We start from the raw sequence: 24,322 nt of genomic DNA, 5'->3' as shown, positions 1-24,322 counted from the left end.
GTTCAGAGCTACTGTGGCAGCGTGTTGACACCTTCACTCTGTCAGAAGGGCATTCAGAATGGCACAAATTGCTCCCCACACCACAGAGAGAAGGAACATGGCCGAGTAAGCCCACCTGCTCACAATCACAACAACTTAAACTTAGGAACAGGGGGGTTGATGTAGAAAATGGTGTGTCAGAGTTTTTTGGGCTTCGTTTTTGTTCCAGGACACACTTGGTGTTTTACGAGGCCAGCCTGTACCGACAATGGTGCCAGGCAGCCATGGGAGTAGTTAGGGTTAAATGTGAATCCCCGCAGTCACAAGCAGCTGAAAATAATTTGGATCTCTGAGGAGGGAGACAAGGATCAGCTCTAAAAGAGTTTTTTAATCTGTCACTTCTTCTGTTGTTTCTGTGTTGTTTCCCTGAAGTTTGGTCATAAGTGCACTTTAAAACTGCTGAAATAAGCATAGTCTGTGTAGGAGTGCACATACAGAAGATCTTCATAGTTATGTGAAGGTTTATTGAAGAATATAAGAAATTATTCCTGATTTACCTTCAGAAAGAGAATACAACGTGTCCCCATCCTGCATGTTTCCCCATAAAAATACCCAGATCTTTACTCTTTATGTTGGCTGTGCTCACTTTAAGCTACGTAAGGAGGAGCATGTCTAGCCTTTACACTGCCATTTAGTGAGAATTCATTCTGCTGTCTCTTCCCTTTACGTTGATTTACATCACGGGGCCACAGTTTCCGCTAAAAAGCACATCCTTGATTACAGCTGCACGCTCACAGCCAGGGCTACTTGATGTATGCTGCACAGGGTATGACTCAGAACTGTTGTGGTTTTTTTTTATTTCTTTGTTTCTGTGACCTCAGTGCTGGACCAGCTGCCAGATCCTCCAGGGCAGAATGATTTTTAAAGGGAACTTCACCTGCTTTGGCACGCTGACCTTAATACCCTTGATTAATCAGTTAATCAAGGCTGCATCAGATGTGCTTGCTAAATGTTGTAATCTAACATGCTCTGCTACACATGCAACAAAATAAATAAAGCAGCAAAGCTCCAAAATACTACACTTCAAATGGCAGAACAAAAACTGTAGCTGATGTCATTTCAAAACAAACAGTTGTGATCGATCTTGTTAAGAGTAAACAGGATTCATCTGCTTATTATTTGACAATCTTGGAAGTCAATGGCAATGGCATCTGATCTGAGATACTGTAGGTCCCAGGAGTTACCGATCTGACAGAAAGCTCAGGACTATTATGTGCTGCCATCTGGTGACAACATCAGGAAGCGTAATTTGTTAAAAAAAAAAAAAAAAAAAAGATCTTCAGTCGATAATCCTTATTCTGCAGAACTTTTTTAATCATGTTTATAAGTAATTGTTTCAATTCAATTCCCACATCAGTTTAGTTCATTTTTTGGGTAGAAAAAAAAAAGAAAATGGTCAGAACTATAACTTGCAATATGTTTGAACAATATGTGTCAAAGTCAGCTTATTCAGTGTTGAGGTACAAACACACTCCTTGCAGCACCCAGTGGGATAAATGCACGGTGGTGAACAGATCTGCCTCAAACACCAACCCCACACCCATTGCATTCCTCCTCATGGAAGTGGTGTACACCGGTGTACGCAGTGTGTTCTGAAAAATAACACACACATGAAAGGAAAACTGTGTAAAAAAAAAAAAGAGAGAGAGAGAAAGAAATGGTACATTATGAAGGTCTGTCAGGGTGTCCATACCTGTAACCTGAGGTGACAGGCCTCTGTAGGGATGACTTTGAGAATGGGCAGCTCAACAACCAACACTTTGGGTTTACTCTTGACTAAACATCCATTCTCCACATCCCAGTCTGCTCCCTCCAAATACAGACCGGACACGAAGCAGCCTGCGGGGCGGAAGACCGTCAGTGTTCACACCTCAGTTCAGATCATGCTGCATTTAATGAGTGTGTTTTTATTACCCTGCTGGGGTCTGTCACTGATTTCGTCCTCACTGCGGTACTTGGTCACCTCTGTGTACAGTGTCGACAGATCTAGAGGCCAGCCGTTCTTCCTACATGCAGCCTGAACCAGAGCCGTTAAGTAAGACTCTGGGATGTGGAGTCCTGACAGCCACATGACTTTTGGCTCTCCCTGATCCACCTGGTGGACACATTACATATCAAATATACAGTATGTGCTCAGCGTTACAGAGATTACGCTGAGAAATTATATATGCTGTGTCAACCCTCACCCAGTGGCGATACTGTTCATAGCGCCTCTTGAAATGACTCATCCAGTTGCCCAAAGACTTCAGAGTGTCCGGGGCGAGCTTCTTCCAGATAGCTGGGATCTGTCCATTAAACAGGGCTGAAGCCACCTCTTCAAGCTCACTGCTCATACCGACTTCACCAGCCAAAGCCTGGGGAGGAAAGGAAATGTCAACGGATCTAAAGTGGAGGGGAACCGATAAGTCCAACACATGCAAGCTTAGCTTCCCATCATGTCACTGTTTTTGACCTGCTTACCCTCTGGAGCTCAGCAAGAGACAGCTGCATGCGGACCACCAGTTTGTTGAAGCGCTCCAGTTCTTGAAGCAGAACCACTGAGGTTGGAGAGATCTCTGTGCCGAAGTTCTTACGAATCACATCCAAATCGAACAAATCTGGCAGCTTGTTCTGAATGTCCTGGGCAACCTGGCCGATGTACTCATCCCGACTGATGCTTCCCCCTGATTCACCTGTATTTAAAGGTCAATAGAGGGAAGGAAAAAATCAATTAACAGCATAGTAGCAACAACAGTATAGCAAGCATCAAACAAGAGGCAGGAGATGTAAACAATGTCAGATCTGACCTGTTTGAGGCTGAAGGTCTATTAAGTGAGTCCACATCTCCTTCACTGCATGTGTGTAGTATCCTATCTCTGCATTGGAATGAAGACCCATTACCTCGGGCGTATTTGCCAGTGGCATGTTCTTAATCTCATCTGTAACATACAAGTTAAAACAACTGTCAGTGATTACAGAAAAGCTCCTCTTTTTGCAAGCCAGATGATGAGGGCTGTGACGGTGACTGACCAACATATGATGACATGGGGCCATTTGGGGGGATCTTGTAATCAACTTCTTTGTTGCTGAAGAAGTGGAACTGTCGAAAGGTGTAGAAGAGGAAGTCTCCAAGGTACTCATCCATGTAGACATTCAGGATCCTGCGATCAAAGCTGTCGATCGCTCGCCCACCATACATCACCTAGTCAAACGATATACAGGTGGATTTAAACAGCAGAATGCAGAATATACAGAATGCACAGTACAGTTCACCGTATGAAAACATTTAGCCTAACCTCCCCAATAAGGTATTTAAGACTTCCCCAGGGTATGTTGCTTTCTCCTTGGCTGTGAGCTTTTGTCAGGTATGTGTTTAGGATTTCCATACACACCTGTTGAGCACAGTTACAAAGTTTAAAATACCAAAATGTGAACTATGAGTGACATGTACACCTCGGTTTTGACTGCCCCTGCCACTTACAAAGAAATCAGACTCGCTGAAGTCATAAGGGACGTTCCAGCCAATCTTCCCGTACTTGCGCCTCTCCTGCACCACAGAGTGGAAGAAAGCCAGAACATAGACGAGGCTGCGGAAGGCAGGGTGTGGACATCCAGACAGCATCTCGTGAGAGATTTTAGAGTAGGTGGCTCTCATGTTCAGCTTTAGACCATTAGGAGGCTCTGTGACCACCTGCACACATGGAAACACAGATAACTTGAAAATATCATGTTATAACTTCTTTATCTTTCATTTGAAGTAACTCAGACATGAAGATATTCATTCTAAAAGAAAAAAAACAAGATAAATTTCACCTTTAGGGACTTTTGCAGGATGCCAATGGGGAAAGCTTGAATAGGGTTTGTTGTAATCCACAGGCGAAAGTTGGGGTTGGGCTCAGTGATCCTCTCCAGGGCCTTCTCCAGTTCTTTCAGCCACTTCACCAGCAGGTGGCAATTTTGTAGCATCAGCCACTGACCGCGAGACGCTGCCTTCTCCAGCAGCTCCAGCGCCACCTTTATAGGATGCACAGGAGTGAAACACCTCAGCTTCTTCTCATTTCAACCTAAAATCAATTCCATGTAGAGATATCCCACATTCAATATTAGTAGGGAGTAAAGGTTTAGTACCTTTTCTTGGCCTTGGCCCATTGCAAGAAACTTGAACTTGCTTCCCCCAAAGCCTGACTTCTCTGCGAGTTTCATGAGGTCGCTGGCTGGGTCAGAGCCAGGACTCAAAATGAAGACAATGGGGGAGAAAGGTGTGCTCTGTTCGTAGATTGCATCGAAGCTGATCACAGGGGGCTGCACGTATCTGAGCATTAAAAACAAAAAGAAAAGTGCAGGGATGGATTTCATTCAGTTGAAACAGTGATTTCAAAAACTACATGGTTAAAAAAAATGTTTAGTTGACTTGAACATCGCCACGCTGGTGTACTTTATGAATACGTACTATATACTAAATGCACGCATGGTTACGTTTTCTTTGCAGTTTTTATCTGTACAGTGTGGATATATAATTCATGTGAGACATACAACACATGCCGATCAAACAAAGCTTCAGTTGTACTGTACATTTAGAAAAGAAACAGCCTCACTTCTCGCCCATGGTGACAGTGACATAGTCAGTCACAGCTCTGTAGACTCGATCAACACGGAAGCAGCGCAGCAGCAGCAGCTTCTGGAAGCTTGACAGGTTCTCCTTGAATTTTGAGGGGAAGGGAGTCTGTTCAGGTCCATCTAAGTCATACCACTGGGGAGAGACAAAAAAGAGCTGAAATCAATTTTAGTGGGTTAAATGGCACTACAGCAAATAGAGCATTAATTTAGGTAACCTATTGTACATGTTGTGTGTTTTTTCTTCTGGTGAATAAAACCAGAATTGAATTGAAACTGAATTTCAGCTGTCTACTGTCTGTGTTTTGGATTATATGCATGAATGTAGTACGTTATTTTGATTGAGAACGGAACCCAGGAAGAATGGTGTCTACTTTGTAAAGACTAATGGGGATCCACAAATAAATGAATAGCGGTTTTTCAGGCTGTGATCACTTACGGATATCCATTCAGCAGAATTACTTTCAATGTCATCAGGCAGTGAGGCAAACTGATCAGGAAAGAGCTCTGAAAGTTTGATGATGTCCTCCCAGCCCTGATCTGGAAGCCAGTCACAAGGCTTTTTGCGTTGACTTTTCTCCAGGGATAGATTACCTTTGCAGGAAGAAAATATGAAATTCAGAACTTTGTGTGTATTTGTATTTTTGCTTCCACTGTAATTTGCTTAAACATTAACGTTGAACGTGCGCCTCACCCTTCATGAAGAATTCCAATTCCTCCTGAGGCACCTTCTCTTCTGCCTGTTCAATCTTGATTGTCATGATGAAGGAAAAGAGCAATTTGTGCCTTTCAAACAGCCCTAGAGGTAGGCAATCACACACATTTTAATTATAGCATTTTCCATTATTCCATATGAGCTTTTTGTTTTGTTTTTTTTAGTTTGTTTTTGTTTTCAGTTTACCTGTGCAACCATAGTTGTAAACGCTGTACGTCAGAGTGTTCATGATATTCTCCAGCCTTTTGGGAAGGATGGCATCAGGCAGAGACTTCCGCAGTGAATAGTCAAACACCTCGAGGTAGGAGGCCAGAGAGTATTGGTACATGCTGTTAACCAAAGCCATGTCTGTCAGCACAAAGAACAGGATGGCGCCACGCTTGGCTGCAGGTCGGTATCCGTCTCTGAGTTTATCAATGTCCTCGGATGTCTTCACAGCCAACTGAAGTTTCTCGAATACCTAGCGATGACCATATACCGATTAGTGATTGTAATGAAATTAATTTCATTCTATAATTTGATCAATGCTTTCATGAGCCACACTGACCTCCGTGGCTTTCAGTTTTGTTATTTCCAATGTGTTGACAAGCTCTGTGTTATCCAACATGTTGCCTGTAGATGTGGCCAGCTCTTCAAGCAAGGAATCCCCAAGGTTTTTAAGAAGCTTTTTGTTGTTATTTGTCTCTTGGATCAAACACTTTCGCTGTTCCTCCAGCTCTTTCTTCTCAAAACCCATGATAACACTCAGCAGCTGGTCCTCCAAACCTTTAAGGGTCACTGCACATGACATGAGAACATTTAACAACCTCACAATACAGCCTGATGTTCGAAAGTTAACAAGAAAAGCCAAAATGCTCCTACCAGTGTAGTTAATGACCATGGATTTTCCAAAAACGGATGGGGAGTATTTGGGGTTAGCCAGTTTGGTGTTGAGGTACAGCTTGAAGTTGGGATCGTAGTCCACTTCCTTGTCACCCAGCATAATGACCTGTCGGCCCTCGGCTCCTTTCACATTTTTCTCCAGGACATTGTCAATCACCGGGTCAATGTACTCGTCCACATCTTGGAAGAGGAATGGGAAGCCATAGTTGATGGCCATCTCCAGGTGTTTCAGGAAGTCTGGATCATTGAATGATGAAATCTGCGACACAGTGGATGACCAAACTGTCAGGGCTGCATGTCCTGAGTATTTTCACCGTCAGAAGATGCAGAATGTCTAAAGCACTCCTTCTAACAACAATTTGTGTTTTCTTTTTTGTACCTTGAGATTATTGTTTTCCTCTTTCTTCTTAATCCAGTTGAGGGCTTGTTGTTGTGGGTCAATACACAAGGGGAAGCGGCTCCCCCTAATCGTGAGAATCCCATTCTGCACAGAGAGCTCATCTGGAGGCAAACCCTCTGAACCCCATCTGTCACATACATTTCATTTTGCTCAGTGTTAAGCGCAGTCAATATACTGAACAAACTATAAGCCAAAAAAAATCCTTACTGTACTTTTTTTTTAATTAAATTTGAATAGTGCTCACCTGCTGATTTCTACTTCATCAGAAAGAAGGTGTTCAACTTTAAAAAGCTGACTCAAAGGGATTTGTCTCTCCTGCACATCTTGGATCCATGCATTGTACACCATTTCATTCCTGAAGTCCCAGCTGAAGGCCCCCTCATAACTGAGAAAAGCAGCACAGATCAGACAATCGCCCAGGAGAAGCCCGCGCCGCTGCTTCAACTCCTCAAGATCCTTGGTCCACCTGAGTGAGGAACAAAAAAGTTGCAGATTAAAACATGAGAGAGAAACTTGTAAAACAGTTGGCTCTTCTTGGTTTTAGTCGCTAACAGTGTCTTTTAAAACCTCACCGTTCATTCTCAGAGCTCAGACCAGAGATGAGTTTGTCGGCAGCTAAAAGCCTTCGCTCCATGACCTCAGCCTCCTCTTGCAGCAACTGTTTCTCATCAATAGCAGCTTTGTACTTCTCTCCGAGAGTGTGTAATTCTTTCTGGATATCGCTGAGCTCGCTCTGAATGCGCTCCAGCTCATGCTTACTCTGAAAGAAGTTCTTCTCGAGGCATGCCACCTGAAGAAATACAGCAATATGGTTGCATGACAAGTTTCTCTTCAGCTGTAAAATGGAGTAACAGCACTGTCAACATTGACCTTTTCTCTCTTGGGCTTGATTTCCTTTGAGACCTCACAGTAACCCATGATCGCCTCTACAAACTTAAGCATTCCTGAACCAGCCTTGCTGATGGCTTGCATCTCCTCGAGGCTGATCTGGAGGGTCTTGAGGAATCCTAGTCACAGGAAGTTCAAAGAAAACAGCAGTGAGAGTTTGTAAACATCTCTGAACCTACATTGACCCCTTGGTGTGAATGTGAGTGTGTGTGTAGTCTTTCTGTGTTTTCCCTGTGATGGACTGGCTTCCTGTTCAGGTGTGGATGGATGGATGGATGGATGGATGGATGCACTGCAGGTTTCTTACCTTTGACTTTCCGGACCTGGTTGTTATTTATAGAGTCGTAATCCATGTCGATCAATGTACGGAGAAAGTTAGCCTCTGACATCATCCCCTTGGCTGACTGCCAGCTGATTTCCTTGTAGCCGCGGAGCACCAGGATACACTCACAAACCACTTGCACCTGTTTGGGTGGCTTAGCAAAAGATCTGCGCAAAGGGTCAACAGAAAACGATAAAAGAGACAGATGAGAGTTGCTTAATTAAGCAGTGCGTAAGCAGAGCTTACCGAATCTCAGTGACATCTGATTTTTCCAGGTCTTGCAGAGCAATGCGAGCTGCCTCTAACGCAGGAAGAGCCTCAGCCAGGGAACTCTCAGCTTCTTGCTTCTCTACAGCTATGACTTTGTTCTGCTCTTCAATCTCTTTGGCTTTGTCTTCTGCCAGATTCTTTTTCTCCTCGGCTGGAAGAAAATGCAACAGTCCACGCCTGTGTTTGGTGTCAGAGAACTAGAGTACACAGTGTGCAATATGATCATGAGTCAGAGGAGTCAGGTACACACTGACCAACGCTTGTGTTAGTGGCTATTTCATCCAGCAGGGCTTCGCATGCTGTGGACTTTTCAGCCAGGATGACTTTCTGATCTGCTAGCTTCACATTCAGTTCCGCCAGTTTCTCACTGGCTTCCTTTAGTTTATCCAAGCCTCCCTCCAGACGCTTGCACTGGGCTAATGAACAGAAAAAAAGTCAAGAGCCTTTGTAATCATCACAAACACTTTTTAGCACAGCATTCATGGCACCAGTCCAATACTTTTAACAGAATTTGAAGGGTGTTTTATCTTCTTACCCAAGATATATTGGTCTTTTTCCTTCAAGAGGTTACAATAGTTGCTAATGAAGTCTAAATAATTCTTCGGGGTGACATAGTTGCAACGTCTGAGCTTTTGCTGGAACAGTTTGCTGTAGTCACCCACAGACTTATGAACCATGCAGACATGTTCAATAACTGCAGCAGAATGGTCTTTAGGGATCATTGGATTTTCACCTGTACAAAACAGAAGAAATAAAACAATTTTAGAATTATCTAGACTTGCAAATGTCCTATCTTATGTTAATTTTTATAGTGAAAAATAAGCACTCATATGTCTGACTAAAAAAGTCTCCAATGACAAAAGCATGTGTATCTACCGACCGAGGAAAGACTGAGCCACAGCAAGCAGGGCCTGTGGAGGCCAAGGCAGAAACCAGTCTATCACAGTGTTATTCATCAGTCCTGAGAACAAAAAAAAAAAAAAAACAGTCAGTGAAATAAAAACAGAAAAGATATGAAATTAAATCAAGACCAAAGACTTCTTCCACCTGGAAAGTTCCTGCAGCGTGTCCTCAGAGTGTCTCCCACAGGAGACATGCCTAAAACTATGTGTAGATTGTTGGCACTCTTGTTGACGAAGTACTGCCACACACTGTCTTTAGAAGGACCGGCTCCCATACTAAGCGCCTCGTCACGAAGCTGGTTGAGAAGCGCTTCCTTCTCATCATCAGGGAACAAAGCGGGAACAATGCCTATGAGGAGAGTGCAAATAATTTCAGCTATAACTTTCACAAAAATTGAAATGAGTGAGAATCACAACACTAGAGTCAGACCTGAAGTGAGCATGTTGTTAATGAGCTCCAAGAAGCCTTCCTCCGCAACATGAGCATCAGTAAACAGGAACACTGTCTTTTTATTTTCAATGCCAAGCTTCAAGTACAGTGCCTTAAGGTCATCACGGAAGTTATTTTCACTGTAGCCTCTGCTCAGAGTTATCTCAAACACCTAAATGAACAGAAAACATAATTAGTAGGTCTTGGAAAAAATGATTTGCAAAAACATTTTAATAGTGCCTTAAAAGTAGTTTCATTCTATTTTCTGCTACTTTATGTGTTTCACAACCTCACAACCAGCCGCAAAGGCAGCAAGCTTGGTGAGGGACTGCTTTCCAGAGCCCCCCACTCCAACAAGCAGTGCGTGGCCTTGATCAATGCGGATTATGCGGTGAATGCGTGTCAGATGTTCCAGCGCATCATCAAACAGCACCAGGTTCATCCTTGACTTGTTTTCATTGTATTCCTCTAATATTTCCTAAAGAAGAGAAATCTGTTATCTTTCAAAAGACAGTATAGATCAGTCATTACAAACACAAACGGTGTCATTCTAGAATAAATAGACTGAGACCTGAGACTGAGATCATGTTTAGTGGCTCAGTACCTGGAAGAGGGCCTTTGAGGCATCATAGTCTTGTATGTCCTCATAAACCCTTGAATCGGTTTCATGGAGTGCTGTGCTGTAGTCTCCAAAAAGTATTGGGTCCCTCATGACGGCTTGCAGGTCTGATGCAAAGTGCTCAGCAATGAGACTCCTGATGTGACCTTGGACCTGGGGGAGAATATGGTCTCTGTTTGTAATGCCAGTCGAAGCAGTAATTGTACACATTCTGGTTGTCCAACATTTTCAATCTGAAGTAGAATCATGCATTACCAAAGCTTTGTCAGTTTCATCAATGAGCCTGTCATGGAAGATTCTCAGGCATTCATTTCTCCAGACACGAACAAACTGGGTGACAGTCAGATATCTGTTGAAGAAAAGCCAGAAAAATCTAAGAAGGCAAATATTTAACACATTTACAAGCGCAGTCTTCTGTCGGTGTGCCTGTAAAGTGAATCTGCCACTGTATGTCCGACCTGTCAGGCTTGGTGAGGACGAGTCCATTGTAAACTCTTGACAGGTCTCTCAGGTTGAAAATGTAGTGGAACTTTGACGGAGTGGGAGGCAGATCTCTGATGATCATGTTGTACAGTTCCAGCGTGCAGGAGGTCACCTTATCGCAAACATTTTGGATGGCCTCTTCAAAAGGCTGAAAAAAGAAACACATTATTTGTTAAGTTGACAAAGATTTTAATCTGTTATGACGACTTTGGGAAAGATACACTTACTTTTGTATGGCCTCTGATAATGGAAGCATAGATAAGATGAAGGGACTCCACAGTTGGGAAAGGGATGCAGAAGACGCTGAACAGTGAGGTGAAGCGAGGATCCACCTCATTCCTTCCTCCCCCTGTTTTACCCATGGCGGCAATAAAGCCAAGATCCTTGAGGATTTTGTAGTGAAGCTCCTTTCCTCTGTCATACAAGCCCCCTCGGTCCAACAGCAGCTTCAGCAGTGCAATCGGCTGTTGTGTGCCATAACTGTCCACCTGAAAAAGATTTCAAACATTCAAGTACTACCATGCCTCTCATAAATCTTGGTTGAGAACTTTGAACAGGTACCTTTGGCATATTCATGTCATCGATGAAGATCAATAGTCTTTTCCCCATAGGAGGACCGTAGGTCTCCTTGGTCTTTTTCTCCACATTGGCCTCCAGATTTCTTTGCAGGTCCAGTGAAGTTGTTCTGGATGAAAGGTTAATGGTCAAAGTGCTCTAAAAAGAAAAGAAATATAATTAAACGAAAGGAACATTAGACGTAGACAAATATGCCTCGCAAGAAACAAAACGTACCCTCGTATCTGAGTCAACGTTCTTCAGGAAGTTCTGAATGGTGGCAGTCTTAGAGGTGCCAGACTCTCCGACGAGCAGCACTGGCCTCTTTACTTTCACCATCTGCTCCAGGATCCAGCTGGCTCTGGTGGTGTCAACAGTGGGCACTAAAGCAAAAATTGGATAATTGAAGAAAAAAAGTTTTGATTTTTTTGTATATGTGTTCAGATATTTTTTTCTTTTTTTTGTCCTTCATCCACACTAGCTCACAAAAATACCTAGGATATCGGCGAATTTCGTTTCAGGGTTATGAATGTATTTGGCGACCAGAGAACTCCAGGGAACCCACTTCTCCTGTGTGCCATCGAAGTGGAAGTCATACAGAGTTGGGAGGTATCCTGTCAGAATGCAGTTACTCATTATTACAAATCACATTTGCACATACTCTAGTAAAACATACTTGAAAATGTCAAGGTTGCTTTATTTTTGGTGTGGAGATTGCATGTTCTCCCTGGGCGTGTGGGGTTTTCTTTTGGGTACTCTGGTTTCCTCCCAAAGTCCAAAAAGTCGTGTAAATCAGGTTAACTGATGGATCTGACTTGCCCCTAGGTGTGCATGTGAATGTGTGCAGTGGTATTTCTCTCTGTCTTTGTCCGGCAACTTCTTGGATCTTACCTGGTATCTCTCCTGGTCCAGCCAGGGTACTGCCATCATCCACCATGGTCAGACAGGAAAGCTTTTTCAACAACTCATCAAACCTGATCCTGCCGCTCTCTAGTAATGTAGCGCCTAGCGAGCAGCAGAGAGCCTCAAGGAAGTAACCTTCCAGGACTTCAGCTCTGTTGCTCCTCCTCTCCAGCAGCGCATCCAGCGTTATGCACAACTGAGTCACCTGACAAATCAGAGTGCACAGTTCGATTAAGTACCCTAAACATGAAACTATATAGTTATCGTCATCAATTACTTTTCCAGGAATACAAAATTGAAAAACCAAAACAGATCCTGAGTTGATGTAATTAACATACCATATTGAGATCTGTCTGAGGGACAACAGTCTTCAGTTTTTGGCCCTGTCTGCCATCAACAATACCATCCACAATCATGTCAATGGAGCTGGGCACATATTTCTCAAACAGTCTGTTGAGTTCTTCTTGTTCCTAAAAGAGGAAAAAAAAGACCTTGTTCGGATATTACCAAATTATAAACAACTACTAATTAAGGTCATGGAAAAAAAAAGTTCACATACTTTGTCAGGCCTGGTTTTCAGCCATTTTTTCCAGTAAGGGGCATAGCGCAAGTTTTTGGGGTCAACAAAAACCATTCCACAGCGTGAAACAGTAGCAGGGGAAGCATATTGAAGATCACCAACCTGCAGCGGCAAATATTTACAATAAGCCCTGAAAGTTGCATTAACTAGAATTAACTAGCATTATTATTATTCTTTAGATTTTAACAAACCTCAAAAAGCAACGCGCAGTGATTCTGTAAACGGATTCTTTCCCCATTCGCTAAAGTGAGGAGCTTGTTGTCATCCATTACAGAGTTCATGTTCTCGACCCACAGAGCATCAACATCTCCGTCGAACAGGATGTACCTGGGAGAGAAAAGATGTTTTTACAGAAATTCTGTTGCTCTTCCTATTGTTTTCCTTTGAGCTTTGAGGTTCTTTATTTAAGCTTCTTGTACATTTTTACCTCCGCTCTTGTTTGTCTGTCGGCCTGTTGATGTCACGGAAGATGTTAGATAAGATCCCATCCGTCCAATCTCGGGTGTCGGGATCCAGAACACCATAAAGCTCAATCACACTCATCGCTTTAGGATTCAAGGGATACAGCTTGGTTTGTAATCCCAACCTGAAGACGAGATCAGAACGAAATGTGGCAACATCCACACTAAAACTTGGGACAGTCGTGCTGTTGACACTTACTTGGTCTGAGCTTGACACAGTGTGGAGATCACAACTGATTTCCCTCCGCCTGTCGGGCCCACAACCATAGTAGTGTGCCTGGTCATCATGGTCTCATACATCTGCACCACTTTATCAACCTGATAGCACAAACAGCAGAGCACAGGAATAATATATTAGTATGTAACAAATATTTCACTGATCAAAATCATTTTTTTCAGTGAAAAGCTGTTTTTATCGCTGAAAGACCTGGTCAGGAAGTGCGACGTATTTATTTCCCTCCAGTGTTTGTTCCACAGCATCATTGAAGTTGGGATAGCGAACGCGAGGGCAATCCAGCCCGGGAAACAGGTCTGAGATCAGCCCAAGGAACAGAGGGACATCCTCGAACACAAACTTTGGCTGATTCATGTCCCTGAGAGCGCGCATCAGCACCACATCCTGGGGAATGCAAAACATGGGGACTGTGGTTAAAGGAGGATGGAAAATGTACCATGTCCATGGGTTCAAAGAAAAACGTATATTCAGAAATACAGGTTAAATGATGGTACTTTTTATATTCTTCAAAATAAATTGTAGTAATCAGTCTTAAGCCTTAACCTGATGGATGATGAATAACTCTAGTTTGTCATTTGTAGGAGATGAAACTAAAGCATAAAATGTTTCTTTTGGTGGTTACCTCACTGAGGTCCGGTGAGCCTCTCTTCAGCTCTCCTGCCATCACTAAAACAGATTTCAGAGCTCGCAGGCCAAAGTCATAATGAGACTGTTTGGACAGCTGCTCACGAGCGAGTTTATATAAAACTGTCATCTTCTTTGCCAGCACCTGAGAAGGAGAAAAACACAGCTCTTAAGAACTTATGAATTTGGAATATCGGCAATGAGCATTCAAAGACATCAGAAAACATCCAAGATAAAGCAAAAAAATGGTCTTTTAATATCCGAACTGCTGTACTTCAACGTACCTTGGCCAAGAGAAAACCCTCAGAAAAGAGCATAATCTCACAGATCTGCTGAAGGTCAGGCACAATAACCACCACAGGCCTGAAGAGGGCTTTGACTGATTCTGGCAGCTCTGTGCGTCCCGCATATCCAGGGTTCATCGTGATGAAAATCCCCATACGGCCATCCAGGCTGATCTCCTGGCCTTCAAACTGAGGTGCATTAGTGATCATTAGTGTTTAAACAAACCTTTGTAAACAGATCCTTGAGTGTATAATAATCATTACTTGCTGGTTTATCGACATACCTGGAATCTGTTGAGGCGCAGCATGAGAGCATTGCGGATGGTTTGAATTTGAGAGGAGATAACAGATAACACTGACGCGTCAATACGATTGAATTCATCGAAGCAGCCCCAAGCTCCACACTGAGCAAGGCCAGAGAAGATTTTGCCCACAGCCTACAAACAGAGATGTTAAAATGACCAGAATGAGCACAAAAGCACTGCAATGTGTTAGAATTAGGGGAGACGGGGTTTGGTTTTTTTTTAAATAGCTGTTAGCTCTTTCAGTGTCTTACCATGTAGTCCATGCCCTCGCCACAGTTTGTAACCACACAGAGCAGACCCAAGGCTTTCGCCAGATCTTTGGTGGACTCTGTCTTTCCTGTGCCAGCCGGTCCAGCAGGAGCACCACCCAAGAACATGGACAGGGCCTGGATTTAAAAAAAAATCACGCGTAGAAAAAACATTTTGCAGCCTGGGATCACAAATTGAATAATTTATGCGTCAACTTAGGTGATGTAAGCTTCTCGTACCTGTGTGAGAGTGAGGTAAATTCGGTCGGTCAGTGGGGTTATCACCAGTCGACCGTTTAACCCCATGTACTCATAGCCATAGGAAAACGATGCACTGCACTGATGCACAAAGAGGTCGTCAGCTTTCCGCATCCAATAAAATCTCAGTTGGCTCTCCCACTCAAATTCTTGTGCATCCATTATGCTGAAAAGTTACATTCTATTGTCATATCACTACGAAGCATGGCATCATTTGCAAGAGAAGGACGGTCCAATCAGTAAATGTTACCTATTTAGGACAAAGCTGTCCACAATGTCTCTTGCGTGGACATCAATGATGAGCACAGTGTTGATCTTCCGCCTGTCGTTCTTCTTCATGGGCTGAGCGATGCGCGTCACCAGCTCATCAATCTGCTGGTGCATCTTTTCAGCGTGCTTCTTCATTGCGCGCTTCTCTCCTTTCTTCACCTTCTTGAAAACGTCCTCCACCTCCCAGGTCCACCACACCTGGTTTGCGGCCAGCACCACCATGCCCTGGTACAGCAACATCCAGTCCACCCTGAGAAACATGGGGATGCTCATTTTACTGTCAACACGCTGTGGCCAATTTGATTGAAAATTGGAAACACAAATAAAGCTTTTACACACACCTGGTCCGGTCCTCACAATAGTGAAATATTGCTTCTTTGGTTATGAGCCTGTTAGTTTTCCTCATCTCCAGCAGAACTGCCATCATCCACTCCTCCACTCTGCCCTCCACTGGGATCGGTTTTCTCAGCTCCATCACCTCGCCCTCCGCTGACACCATTGCTCCAACCACCGTCTCCCCACTGGCTTCACCATCGAACCGCAGAGACGCTATGTTGTCGTACATCTGACGGAAGAGAAAAAAGCACGTACACACATGCGCCCCACACACACACAGAGCTATCTTTTCAAGCCCATACCTTGATCATGTGCTCCTGGACACAAGTGGGGTCGCTACTCCCTAAGATGCTGAGCAGCTCATCATCAGAAATGAAGAAGAAACGAGGAAATGCGTTTCGCTTGGAGTCCAGGTACTCATTGAGACTCTTCTGGCACTTCCCTAGACCGTCACTCAGGGCCTGGAGATCGGTTAGCCGGTTTGGAACTAAGCAACAGTGCTTAATGTTTGGACTACTGACTGTGCTGTTCATGATCTACACACACAAAAGAGATGAGCATTTATAATGACATACCCACAAGCCGAAAAAATTAGAATTGGGTTGAAATCGTAGCGACACTCACGTCTTTAAACTTTTTGTCGATGTTATCAAACTTCTTTGCTTCCTCTGGTAACTGTGAGCGGATGTCTCCACCTATAAATATGCTCTCCAGGTACATCCATTTTCGCTGAACCAGCAACCACACCTGTGCCAAATGAATTTTCTTTTAAAACATTTTTGTTTTTTTTAAATGAAATAAACATAAGTGGGATGTAACGTTGACTTGCTCTCACTGACCTCTATAGTCTCACTGATAAGTGACAGGTCTTTTTCTAACTGCTGAATGGTGCCAAGGAAGGGTCCCACAAAGCGGCTGCCGGCCATGCCTTGCAGGTTCATAATATCATTGTCCACATTGAGCAGGATCTCATCCACAGCACCCAGAATGGAGCCACGCTTCTGCGTGCCTTTGACATATGACTGCACACTGAACTTCATACTCTCCCAAGTCTCCATCACACCCTTCACTCCCTGGAAGCACACATACAAACTCCAATGAATATTGATAATACTGATGAACTGATGAAGTTATGATGAATGCCGATTCCAGACAATACTTGCCTTTTCGATACTGAGCTCCTTGACAGCAGAAGTGACAATGTCCCCGATGACGTTTGCATGTTTGTGCAGTTCCATTGCAAACATGTTTTCCAGGGTGAATGTGTCCGAGTTCATCTCAAAGCGAGTCCCGGTTCTTTCAATTAGCTCCTTCCAGTGCCTGAAACACACAAATATGTTTGTAATGATGATAAAAATAATGCATTTTATCTGTTGTACACTTTACATTTGTGATATAAACAATCTATTATATACATTTTATACAAAGCTACAAACCTGTCTCTGAGAGCTTCATTCTTCAGGTCCAGCAACAGAGGCAGAGACTCCCTGAACTCTTTCATTCGTCCATCAAGAAAGAAGGCAATGGGCAAGGCTCGCACGTCTTTAGGCAGCTGCCTCAAACCTTTGATGAAACCTTCAATGCCTTCCTGTAACACTTGAATGTCTAAGTCGACCCACAAGGTCTGTGACCACTCTGTCTTTGCATCCTGAAAAACAGAATTAAAAATGTTAAGCAGTGTTGGTGTTTTGTAAAATGCAGGTGATAGCAATCCCATCCCACCTTCTGAGCCCTATATATGTCATATATCTGCCTTAATCCCTTCATGTCCTTTTGGATGCTTGCAATCTCTGGGTTCACAGTAAGTGGAAGATCCAAAAGCTTCTCTGCATTGGTTAGTTCCTGTTGTGTCGTCACCACGTTGGCAAGATCTGCCTCATATTTTCCGAGAATTGCAAGTCCTGCAAAGACCAAAGGAAGAAATTTGTTTCTCCACTACAATTCAACTTTTAAACATGCAGTCCGGTATTGTTACGGATGCAGCAACTTCAGAATGTGAATGGAGGAGTACCTTTTTCCAAATCATCTCCCACAGCCCCAGGACCGTGCATGTTGAAGCTTTCAGCAAATATAGACAATTCTTGCTTGAAGTTTTCCATGTTTTCCTTTGTGGTCTTTCAGAAGAATGTCATGAAATTTGAAAAAATAAAAGGTAAGAATGATAGACTGCTCATCAATATAAAAAAATCAATCAAATTACTCATGAAATAAGTGTGTGCAGAGTTGATGTGTACCACAGTGAACGATTTCTTGACGTCTTTCAGACTTCGATCCACTTGTCTCGCTTCTGCAAACAGATCAGTCCACATCTTTTCAATATCGGCCACCAGCTCCGATTCATCCTCTCCAACCTTGAGAACAGAAAACAAAGGCTCAACAATGGAAGTGCTTAAAATTTTCGAGAGAACAGCAATAAAAACAATAAAAAGATTGTACCTCCACTTTGTACATGGCCAGGGTTCTGTATCTTTCTATAATGTCGATGAATCTCATCTCCACCTCCAAAGACATATCCCTGATCGCAGAGATGGTGCTCAGAACAGACTTCAGGCCCTCGAAGGTGTCAGGGCTCTGGTTCAGGCTCTTTCTGAGTTGCTGTTGTATGAGGTAAACATAAGAATAACATGTTTAAAAAGCATATTTTTTTAAGTTCAACAATGACATAAGTACATGAACGGTCTGGAATGATACAGCACCGTGAGCTCATCTCTCAAGTTGAAGAGATCCTCTTTGGCAGGCTTGTTCAGAAAACCACCGAGTGAAGTGATCCAGGACTGAGCAGTTTCCCACACGGTGAGAATCAGAGGCTCCAGGTTTAGACAGATGATGTGCTCCTTCCTAAAATGAGGCTCCAGCATCAATTCCTGCTGAATCCCGGTGAGAAACTGCAGCTTGTCGTCATACATGACGCAGGACGGTCTCTTTGCGGCAAACTTCTCATTGACAATGGTTCTGTTTTTTTCCCAAAGGGCCCGGTGGCGTTTCCAGTGGGGAAGGTACCGATCCACCGAGAGGAGCAGCTGCTGCATGTTCTGAGACACGCTCGTAGCACTTTCATTGATCTGAGGATGCTGCCACACGTCGCTGCAGAAGGTGAATGTCACAAACTCATCCTCATTACCAACACGAACTGGAGGGCACTCGATGCAGGTCCCATGCATCCAACGCACAAATTGCTTTAAAACAAACAGTAACAGGGTCAGGTCAGAGTGTCAGTGGTATACTGTACTACAAGCATGTCTTGGTAAACAGGTTAGCATGCTCCACCTTTGTGCTTTCCACGCAGTCTCGGACACATTGCATTATCAGTGAGTAGACGTCGCTGCTTTTAGGCTGCAACACAATCTTAGGGGCAGACAGAATGACATCCACTTGGAAAAGAGCAGTGCTTCCCGTCAGAGCCATGTTCAAAGCTTGAACATTCCTGGAGGCAAATGTCAATGAAGGAAAAAGGACGCATCAGAAAAACACAGATATTGCAACTCATTTCAGAGTAAATTCATCCAAAGCATTGTGTTATTACCTCAGCACCATCTTAATAAGGGAGTCCAGCACTTTGCGCTCCCAGTACGAATAATACTCTGCCATGACTTTAGCTTTACCGCTGCTGGTTTCCAGGACCAAATGTTCTATTTTTGTGATGAGGAATCCAATGTCAGCATATTTTCTAACTAGCAGATTGACAGTCTTGACCCGTTCTTGCTCAATACGCTCACAAAACTCTTTGACACCTTGAAAGAAACATGCAAAATAGTTAATCATATGGCTGAATTGTTTTGTGGAGGCTCATATTCAGTAAAAACCATCTTTCGCATATGTGTACCTGGCAAGTTGTTTGATTTATCTGGTGATGGAATTTTCAGTAAACTGGCAGCAACCATTGCTTGTAGCTTGGAATCGATTTCCTTTTCATTACGATGGATGTGGCTGAAAAGCGTCTCAAACTTGGAGACAGCCTCAAAAGCTTGACTGAGGAAGTCGGGGATTCCTAAAACCAAACACAAATATCAAGATTTCAGTTCAACTGAGCCTTTAACATTACGGTGACACCCAGACACTGCATGTGGTAATCCAAACAGCACATTACTCAAGGTTTTCCAGTTGATTCTTTTGCAGCCATAATTCAGCTCCTTTTGGACGGCTTCGATCTGCGGAGCCAGCATTATGAAATGGGCTTCACTGAGGCCGTCGATTACACAGTGGTACCTGCTGACTATTTTTTTCAGATCATCAACGTATCTAAAATTGAGATACAAAAAAAAAATCAAGAAGATGATGTCAGGGATCACATCCAGCAGTGATCTTTTCATGTTTTTCACCCAAGATGGAAACAGTAGCGAAAATCATCACCTGCAGAAGTTGAGTTCTTGTAGAGCAACATGTTGAGCCTGTCCAGGCACAGAGTAGCCCAGTGGAACAAGGTCATTTGTTTCTGAAATGATTCCTCTTATCTCATGAGGAAAGTTCACAGTGTATCGCACAGCCCTCTGTAGGCTTTGCTCAGTAGATGCAACAACCTTAAAGTCAGTAAAAAAAATAAAGAAAAATATTAAGCATAAGAAAACCATTTACAAATAGGTGATGAGAAAAAATGTATACCACTTCAGCCTGGACTGGATTGTCACTGGTAGTATTTGCCAACAGGGTCTTTTTCATCAGCAGTGGCAGGTTGTGTTCTGTCTCAGCGAACCAGCACTCATATGTTTTCTTCTCATATTCCTTCAACTGAACTGCCAATTCCATGTACTTGTCCTTGGCCTTTGCAGAATACAGAAAGAGTCAAAGGAAACCAGTCAACATTGATCATAATCATAGCTACTTTTAAAGCTCTGGTATGATGAAATAACTCACAGTTTTGGTGTGGTCACTGCCGAGCAGCTCTGGAGCTTTCAGGAAGGAAAGGATGGGTTGCTTGATGCGGTCAGCAAGGAATCGGGCCCACTTGATGGCTCCTGCCACGGGCGTCTCAAACTTACTAAGCACTGGTTTGTCTTTCTCCTTCTTAAAGATTTCAGCTATGGCGTCGACCTACAGTGATGAAGAAAAAAAAACTTCCTTATAACAGCCAATATTACTCTGTGAAAGACTCAAAAGAAAAAAAAAAACTTACAGAAATTACAATAAATGACCACAAACAGGCCTACAAGTGTGTAGCATAAAGAGGTGTGTTGTTTAATCTGTGATAGAATCTGATGTAGAATAAATTAAAAATGGAATTAGGTTCTTCACTTCACATACATCCTTCACTTAACACATTGAAGCTTTTGACTCTAAATTAAAATATCAAATACTGATTTTTGATTATACATTACCTCTTTGATATACTGGGCCAGGATGTCATCAGACTTTTTCATCAAATGGTTCTTGATGGCCTCTCTGCAGCGGACGTGTTTGAACTTCATCAGTATTTCAAAGGCAGTGGATGAAGAGCGCAGAGTCTTAAAAGACTGATCAATGAAGGTGATGGCTTCTCCATCTATAGCCTAAGCATGCACAAGAAATGGATCAAGCATCAGTTTAATAAAGAATAGATCCTACTTTGTAAGGTTAAATAGGTGACAGACATTTAAACGTACAAAACTGAGATACTTCATTGCTTTATCGATATTCTAAAACATCAATATGTACATTTCAATAAACATCTACAGGATGAATAACGCACTCCCACCTGAACTGAGGTGTTGAAATCTTGAATGACCGTTTTCCAGCTGCTCATCTTTAAAATGTTGAATGGGTTAAAAATTATCTGCTCAAAAGGTGACACCAGACGATCCACTCGGCCCAGAATCTCATCGATCAGTTTGGCCTCTCCAGTCACACGTTTCAGCTCTGGGCCAAAAAAGTTAGAGAACTCCTCCAAAATCTGCACCAAACAAATCAAACAGAACCCTTCAAGGAAACTGATTATTTTCCAGTCACAGATGGATGGTCAATCATCATGCCCTTTCATTGGCGCTGACCTGAAGGACATTGTACAGGTCCTGGCAGACAGATGCCATGTAATCACTCCTCTCAAACAATCTCTTGCGGTCAAATTCCCAGCGTTGATTCCAGCCCAATTTTTCAATATCAGCACGCACGTCAAAGTAGGATGATTTCCACTGGTCCAGAACCTGCTTGGCCTCATAAACCTGGGACGTGGCCTCCTTCTTATTTCTGTTCAAGAAGCAACACACTATCAAATTACATTGAAACGCACAAAATCAAATAACTAAATGTTGGATCCTGGCTGAATTTAATGTTTTGATTCCATCATAGTTATATTAACTCTCATAGCACAGTGCATCCACGTGCATTCACACATACTTGAAAAGAGTATGGACATCAATGGCTTGAGCCACTCGCTCACACAGCTGCCAGGCGATACGCTCCATCAGAGGGACCATACGATCACCACTTTGAAAGTGGTAAGAAATCATCCACACCGTTTGCAGGCTGTCCATCAGAGGACGGATGTTTTCCAGGATCACTCCAAGGTTTGCACCATCAGCCAGATTCTGCAAAAGACAATTTGGGAATTGAGAGGTGAAGGGGACGACGTCGCAAGAATTGTGTCTTCACTCACTCTCAAGACTCAGCAAAGCTATATAATACATAAAGGTGTAATATAAAAAATGACATCTCACCTTGAAGTGTCTCTCCATTGTTTTCAGAAAGCGAAAGTTGTCGTCACACTCCGAACGGTATTTAGTGAGTTCAGCAACCGTTCCTTCCAGGGTGTGAACAATGCTTGAGTCCGCTCTGGTCATCACCTCCAGGATCTTCTTGACCGCAGGCTGTCTGAGCTGTTCACTCAGAGCGTTCACAGCATCGGCACGCTCCTGCCAAAGCACGATCTCAGCCAACGGACCAGGTGCCTGGAGTACGAATGAAAATGACTTTTCTAGTGGTCTTACACAGAGTTTCTTATCTTATCTGCATTGCACTGGCACAAAAATCACAAACCTGAGGTTGTTTCTTTTGCTGCTCCTCAATGACAATTGTAATCTGAGTCTGCCAATTCATCACGCACTGCTCCAACTTCTCAATCGTCTCTGGATTAGCAAGCAAGATGTCCACACCTTGCTCCATGTCGAGCTCAGGAAGATGAAGTGAATTCTCATCTGCAAAAATGCAGAGTTTTGTTTGCACACTTTAACTGTTTACCGTTCCAAGAACAACTTTGCCTCTGTATGGCAACTCAAAACGAAACATGGTGGGACTGCAAAAGCTGAAAGGTTATAGTATTTCTATTTCCTTATGTTTACGGTATATGAGAGAAAATGCTTTTAACTTTTTGGAATATTAATGAAACAAACCCTCAGCCTGAAGACGTTGGAGAGTTGTGTGGGTAAATTCTATAAACTTGGTGATCATGTTGAGCAAATCATTTCGAACAACAAATTCTTCACTGGGCTTCTCTGAACTCCTCTTTTCATCTTCAGCATCAAGTTCTTCCTCTGCTTTGTTTTGGCCTCCTGCAGGGAGCACCATCTGTCTGATCAAGGGATAATAGACCTGAGGAGAGGCAGTGAAACATATGCAGTTATTGTAATGATAAAGATTAGTCTACCTGATAGAGTTGCAATTGGTTTATGCATTTTTTTTAAGTACTTACATAGAGAAGTTTGTCATGTAGCACCTGAATGGGGTGACCGCTGTGCATGTCAATGTCAAATAGCCTTGGAATACTGATATTGGCCTCATTCATGTCAGCTGGCTCACTTATCGGCTCTGTCAAATCATAACAAATCATTCCTATTTATGTACTGCCTGTGTTTAAGTTTCAAACACGTTTCATGTCAATGTCATTTACCCTTTGTGTTTCTCATGAGACTGAAAACGTGGGATTTCAAAAAACTCTCTGGGAATTGGTTGACCGTAACATCAATCTCCACATGGTCAACTAGTTTTAGATCCGTCCTCTGAAAAATAGAAAACCAGTAACAAGTTAGTCACTTTGATTGTTTATATCGTCATCATCGTTAAACGTAAATAGTAAATAGTTAATGACGCTCACGTGAGAGGGTCTTTCTTCGTTTGTATCATCTGAATGAGAAATAACTTCTGCCCCAGGGTCTGAAGACTCTACATCTGTTTCCTCTGACAAAATAAACGTGATTGAAAGCTGTTAAAAATCCACTAAATTACAAATTCAACATTCTTATACTCCTGCTTCCGACTCATCGATGGCCCTAAATTGCCCCTGGGTCTGAATGTGTGTGTTGTTTAGGCAGAGACCGACACACCTACAGGTACACCAACTTCAACCTCCTCCTCTGTCACAGTTTTGAAGAAGAAAAGACAGGACGGCGAATCCTCCGCAGTCACGGAGTTTAGGTACTGGATGATTTTCTGCTCGTCTTCTCCATCGCGACGACTGAGCGCCTCGTCGAAACAGCCGGAATCCGGAGAGTTGTCCAGCCCGAAGCCGGCAGACACCATCTGTCTTATCGCCTCCACTCGCAAATCGTCGTGAGCCATTTTTTTTTCCAGTTGTTGCGGAAATTATCCTCTAAATGATAAACTTTTTTGGAAGCGTCGCGACGCCATACCGCTGTCTTTACCGGCTAAGTTTAGCGTTGCTATGGAAACAGTATCGCGTGTTGGGGGCTTTTTCCCCTGAGGTCGGACTGACAGGCTCAACACAGGCAAACAGGCTCTGATAAGGAGAACATAAGACACTTTGCAAAACCACTCAAATGAATACAATTTATTGACATTAAAGTTGAACAGAGAAC

The 24,322-nt window shown here is 43.1% G+C and overlaps 1 protein-coding gene across 1 annotated transcript; it reads right to left on the bottom strand.

Moving 5' to 3' along the window:
* Positions 1 to 1,483: 1,483 nt before the first annotated feature.
* dnah10 (dynein axonemal heavy chain 10) lies at positions 1,484 to 24,071 on the bottom strand. The gene is made up of 77 exons (XM_030104211.1): positions 23,835 to 24,071; positions 23,398 to 23,506; positions 23,200 to 23,315; positions 22,994 to 23,099; positions 22,548 to 22,705; positions 22,229 to 22,459; positions 21,909 to 22,099; positions 21,563 to 21,758; positions 21,271 to 21,465; positions 20,915 to 21,085; positions 20,454 to 20,630; positions 20,217 to 20,360; positions 19,953 to 20,119; positions 19,690 to 19,841; positions 19,426 to 19,590; positions 19,126 to 19,333; positions 18,870 to 19,026; positions 18,299 to 18,778; positions 18,039 to 18,197; positions 17,837 to 17,953; positions 17,614 to 17,716; positions 17,325 to 17,503; positions 17,039 to 17,250; positions 16,766 to 16,922; positions 16,442 to 16,675; positions 16,227 to 16,349; positions 15,905 to 16,138; positions 15,608 to 15,831; positions 15,247 to 15,516; positions 14,979 to 15,162; positions 14,742 to 14,876; positions 14,470 to 14,622; positions 14,186 to 14,374; positions 13,900 to 14,046; positions 13,470 to 13,661; positions 13,242 to 13,360; positions 13,009 to 13,167; positions 12,773 to 12,908; positions 12,561 to 12,683; positions 12,340 to 12,471; positions 11,990 to 12,206; positions 11,593 to 11,712; positions 11,336 to 11,481; positions 11,105 to 11,257; positions 10,771 to 11,031; positions 10,519 to 10,691; positions 10,316 to 10,409; positions 10,046 to 10,213; positions 9,731 to 9,919; positions 9,442 to 9,613; positions 9,157 to 9,360; positions 8,990 to 9,070; positions 8,645 to 8,842; positions 8,364 to 8,525; positions 8,086 to 8,260; positions 7,825 to 8,006; positions 7,500 to 7,636; positions 7,202 to 7,419; positions 6,874 to 7,095; positions 6,609 to 6,756; positions 6,209 to 6,488; positions 5,895 to 6,124; positions 5,534 to 5,807; positions 5,327 to 5,431; positions 5,072 to 5,226; positions 4,614 to 4,768; positions 4,147 to 4,330; positions 3,832 to 4,032; positions 3,500 to 3,709; positions 3,315 to 3,410; positions 3,049 to 3,220; positions 2,826 to 2,957; positions 2,500 to 2,711; positions 2,226 to 2,393; positions 1,954 to 2,134; positions 1,733 to 1,878; positions 1,484 to 1,631 (listed from the first exon to the last, which is right to left on the bottom strand). Exons 1-77 carry the CDS (start codon positions 24,063 to 24,065, stop codon positions 1,485 to 1,487), a joined length of 13,503 nt encoding a protein of 4,500 aa, XP_029960071.1. The 5' UTR covers positions 24,066 to 24,071; the 3' UTR covers position 1,484.
* Positions 24,072 to 24,322: the final 251 nt, after the last annotated feature.

This window comes from Salarias fasciatus, chromosome 12, assembly GCF_902148845.1.
Source record: "Salarias fasciatus chromosome 12, fSalaFa1.1, whole genome shotgun sequence".
NCBI lineage: Eukaryota > Metazoa > Chordata > Actinopteri > Blenniiformes > Blenniidae > Salarias > Salarias fasciatus.
The sequence above is the reverse complement of the archived record's forward strand: the minus strand, read 5'-3'. Positions and strand labels throughout refer to the sequence as shown.

Bases quoted from the DNA above. Each gene is read 5' to 3' on its own strand.
- dnah10 (XM_030104211.1), bottom strand. From the start codon at position 24,065: ATGGCTCACGACGATTTGCGAGTGGAGGCGATAAGACAGATGGTGTCT. The intron at 21,086-21,270 runs GTGGGAGTGCGT...GTGCATGCTTAG, and splicing joins ATTTCAACACCTCAGTTCAG to GCTATAGATGGAGAAGCCAT. The intron at 3,710-3,831 runs GTGAAATTTATC...CCATGTGTGCAG, and splicing joins TCCTGCAAAAGTCCCTAAAG to GTGGTCACAGAGCCTCCTAA.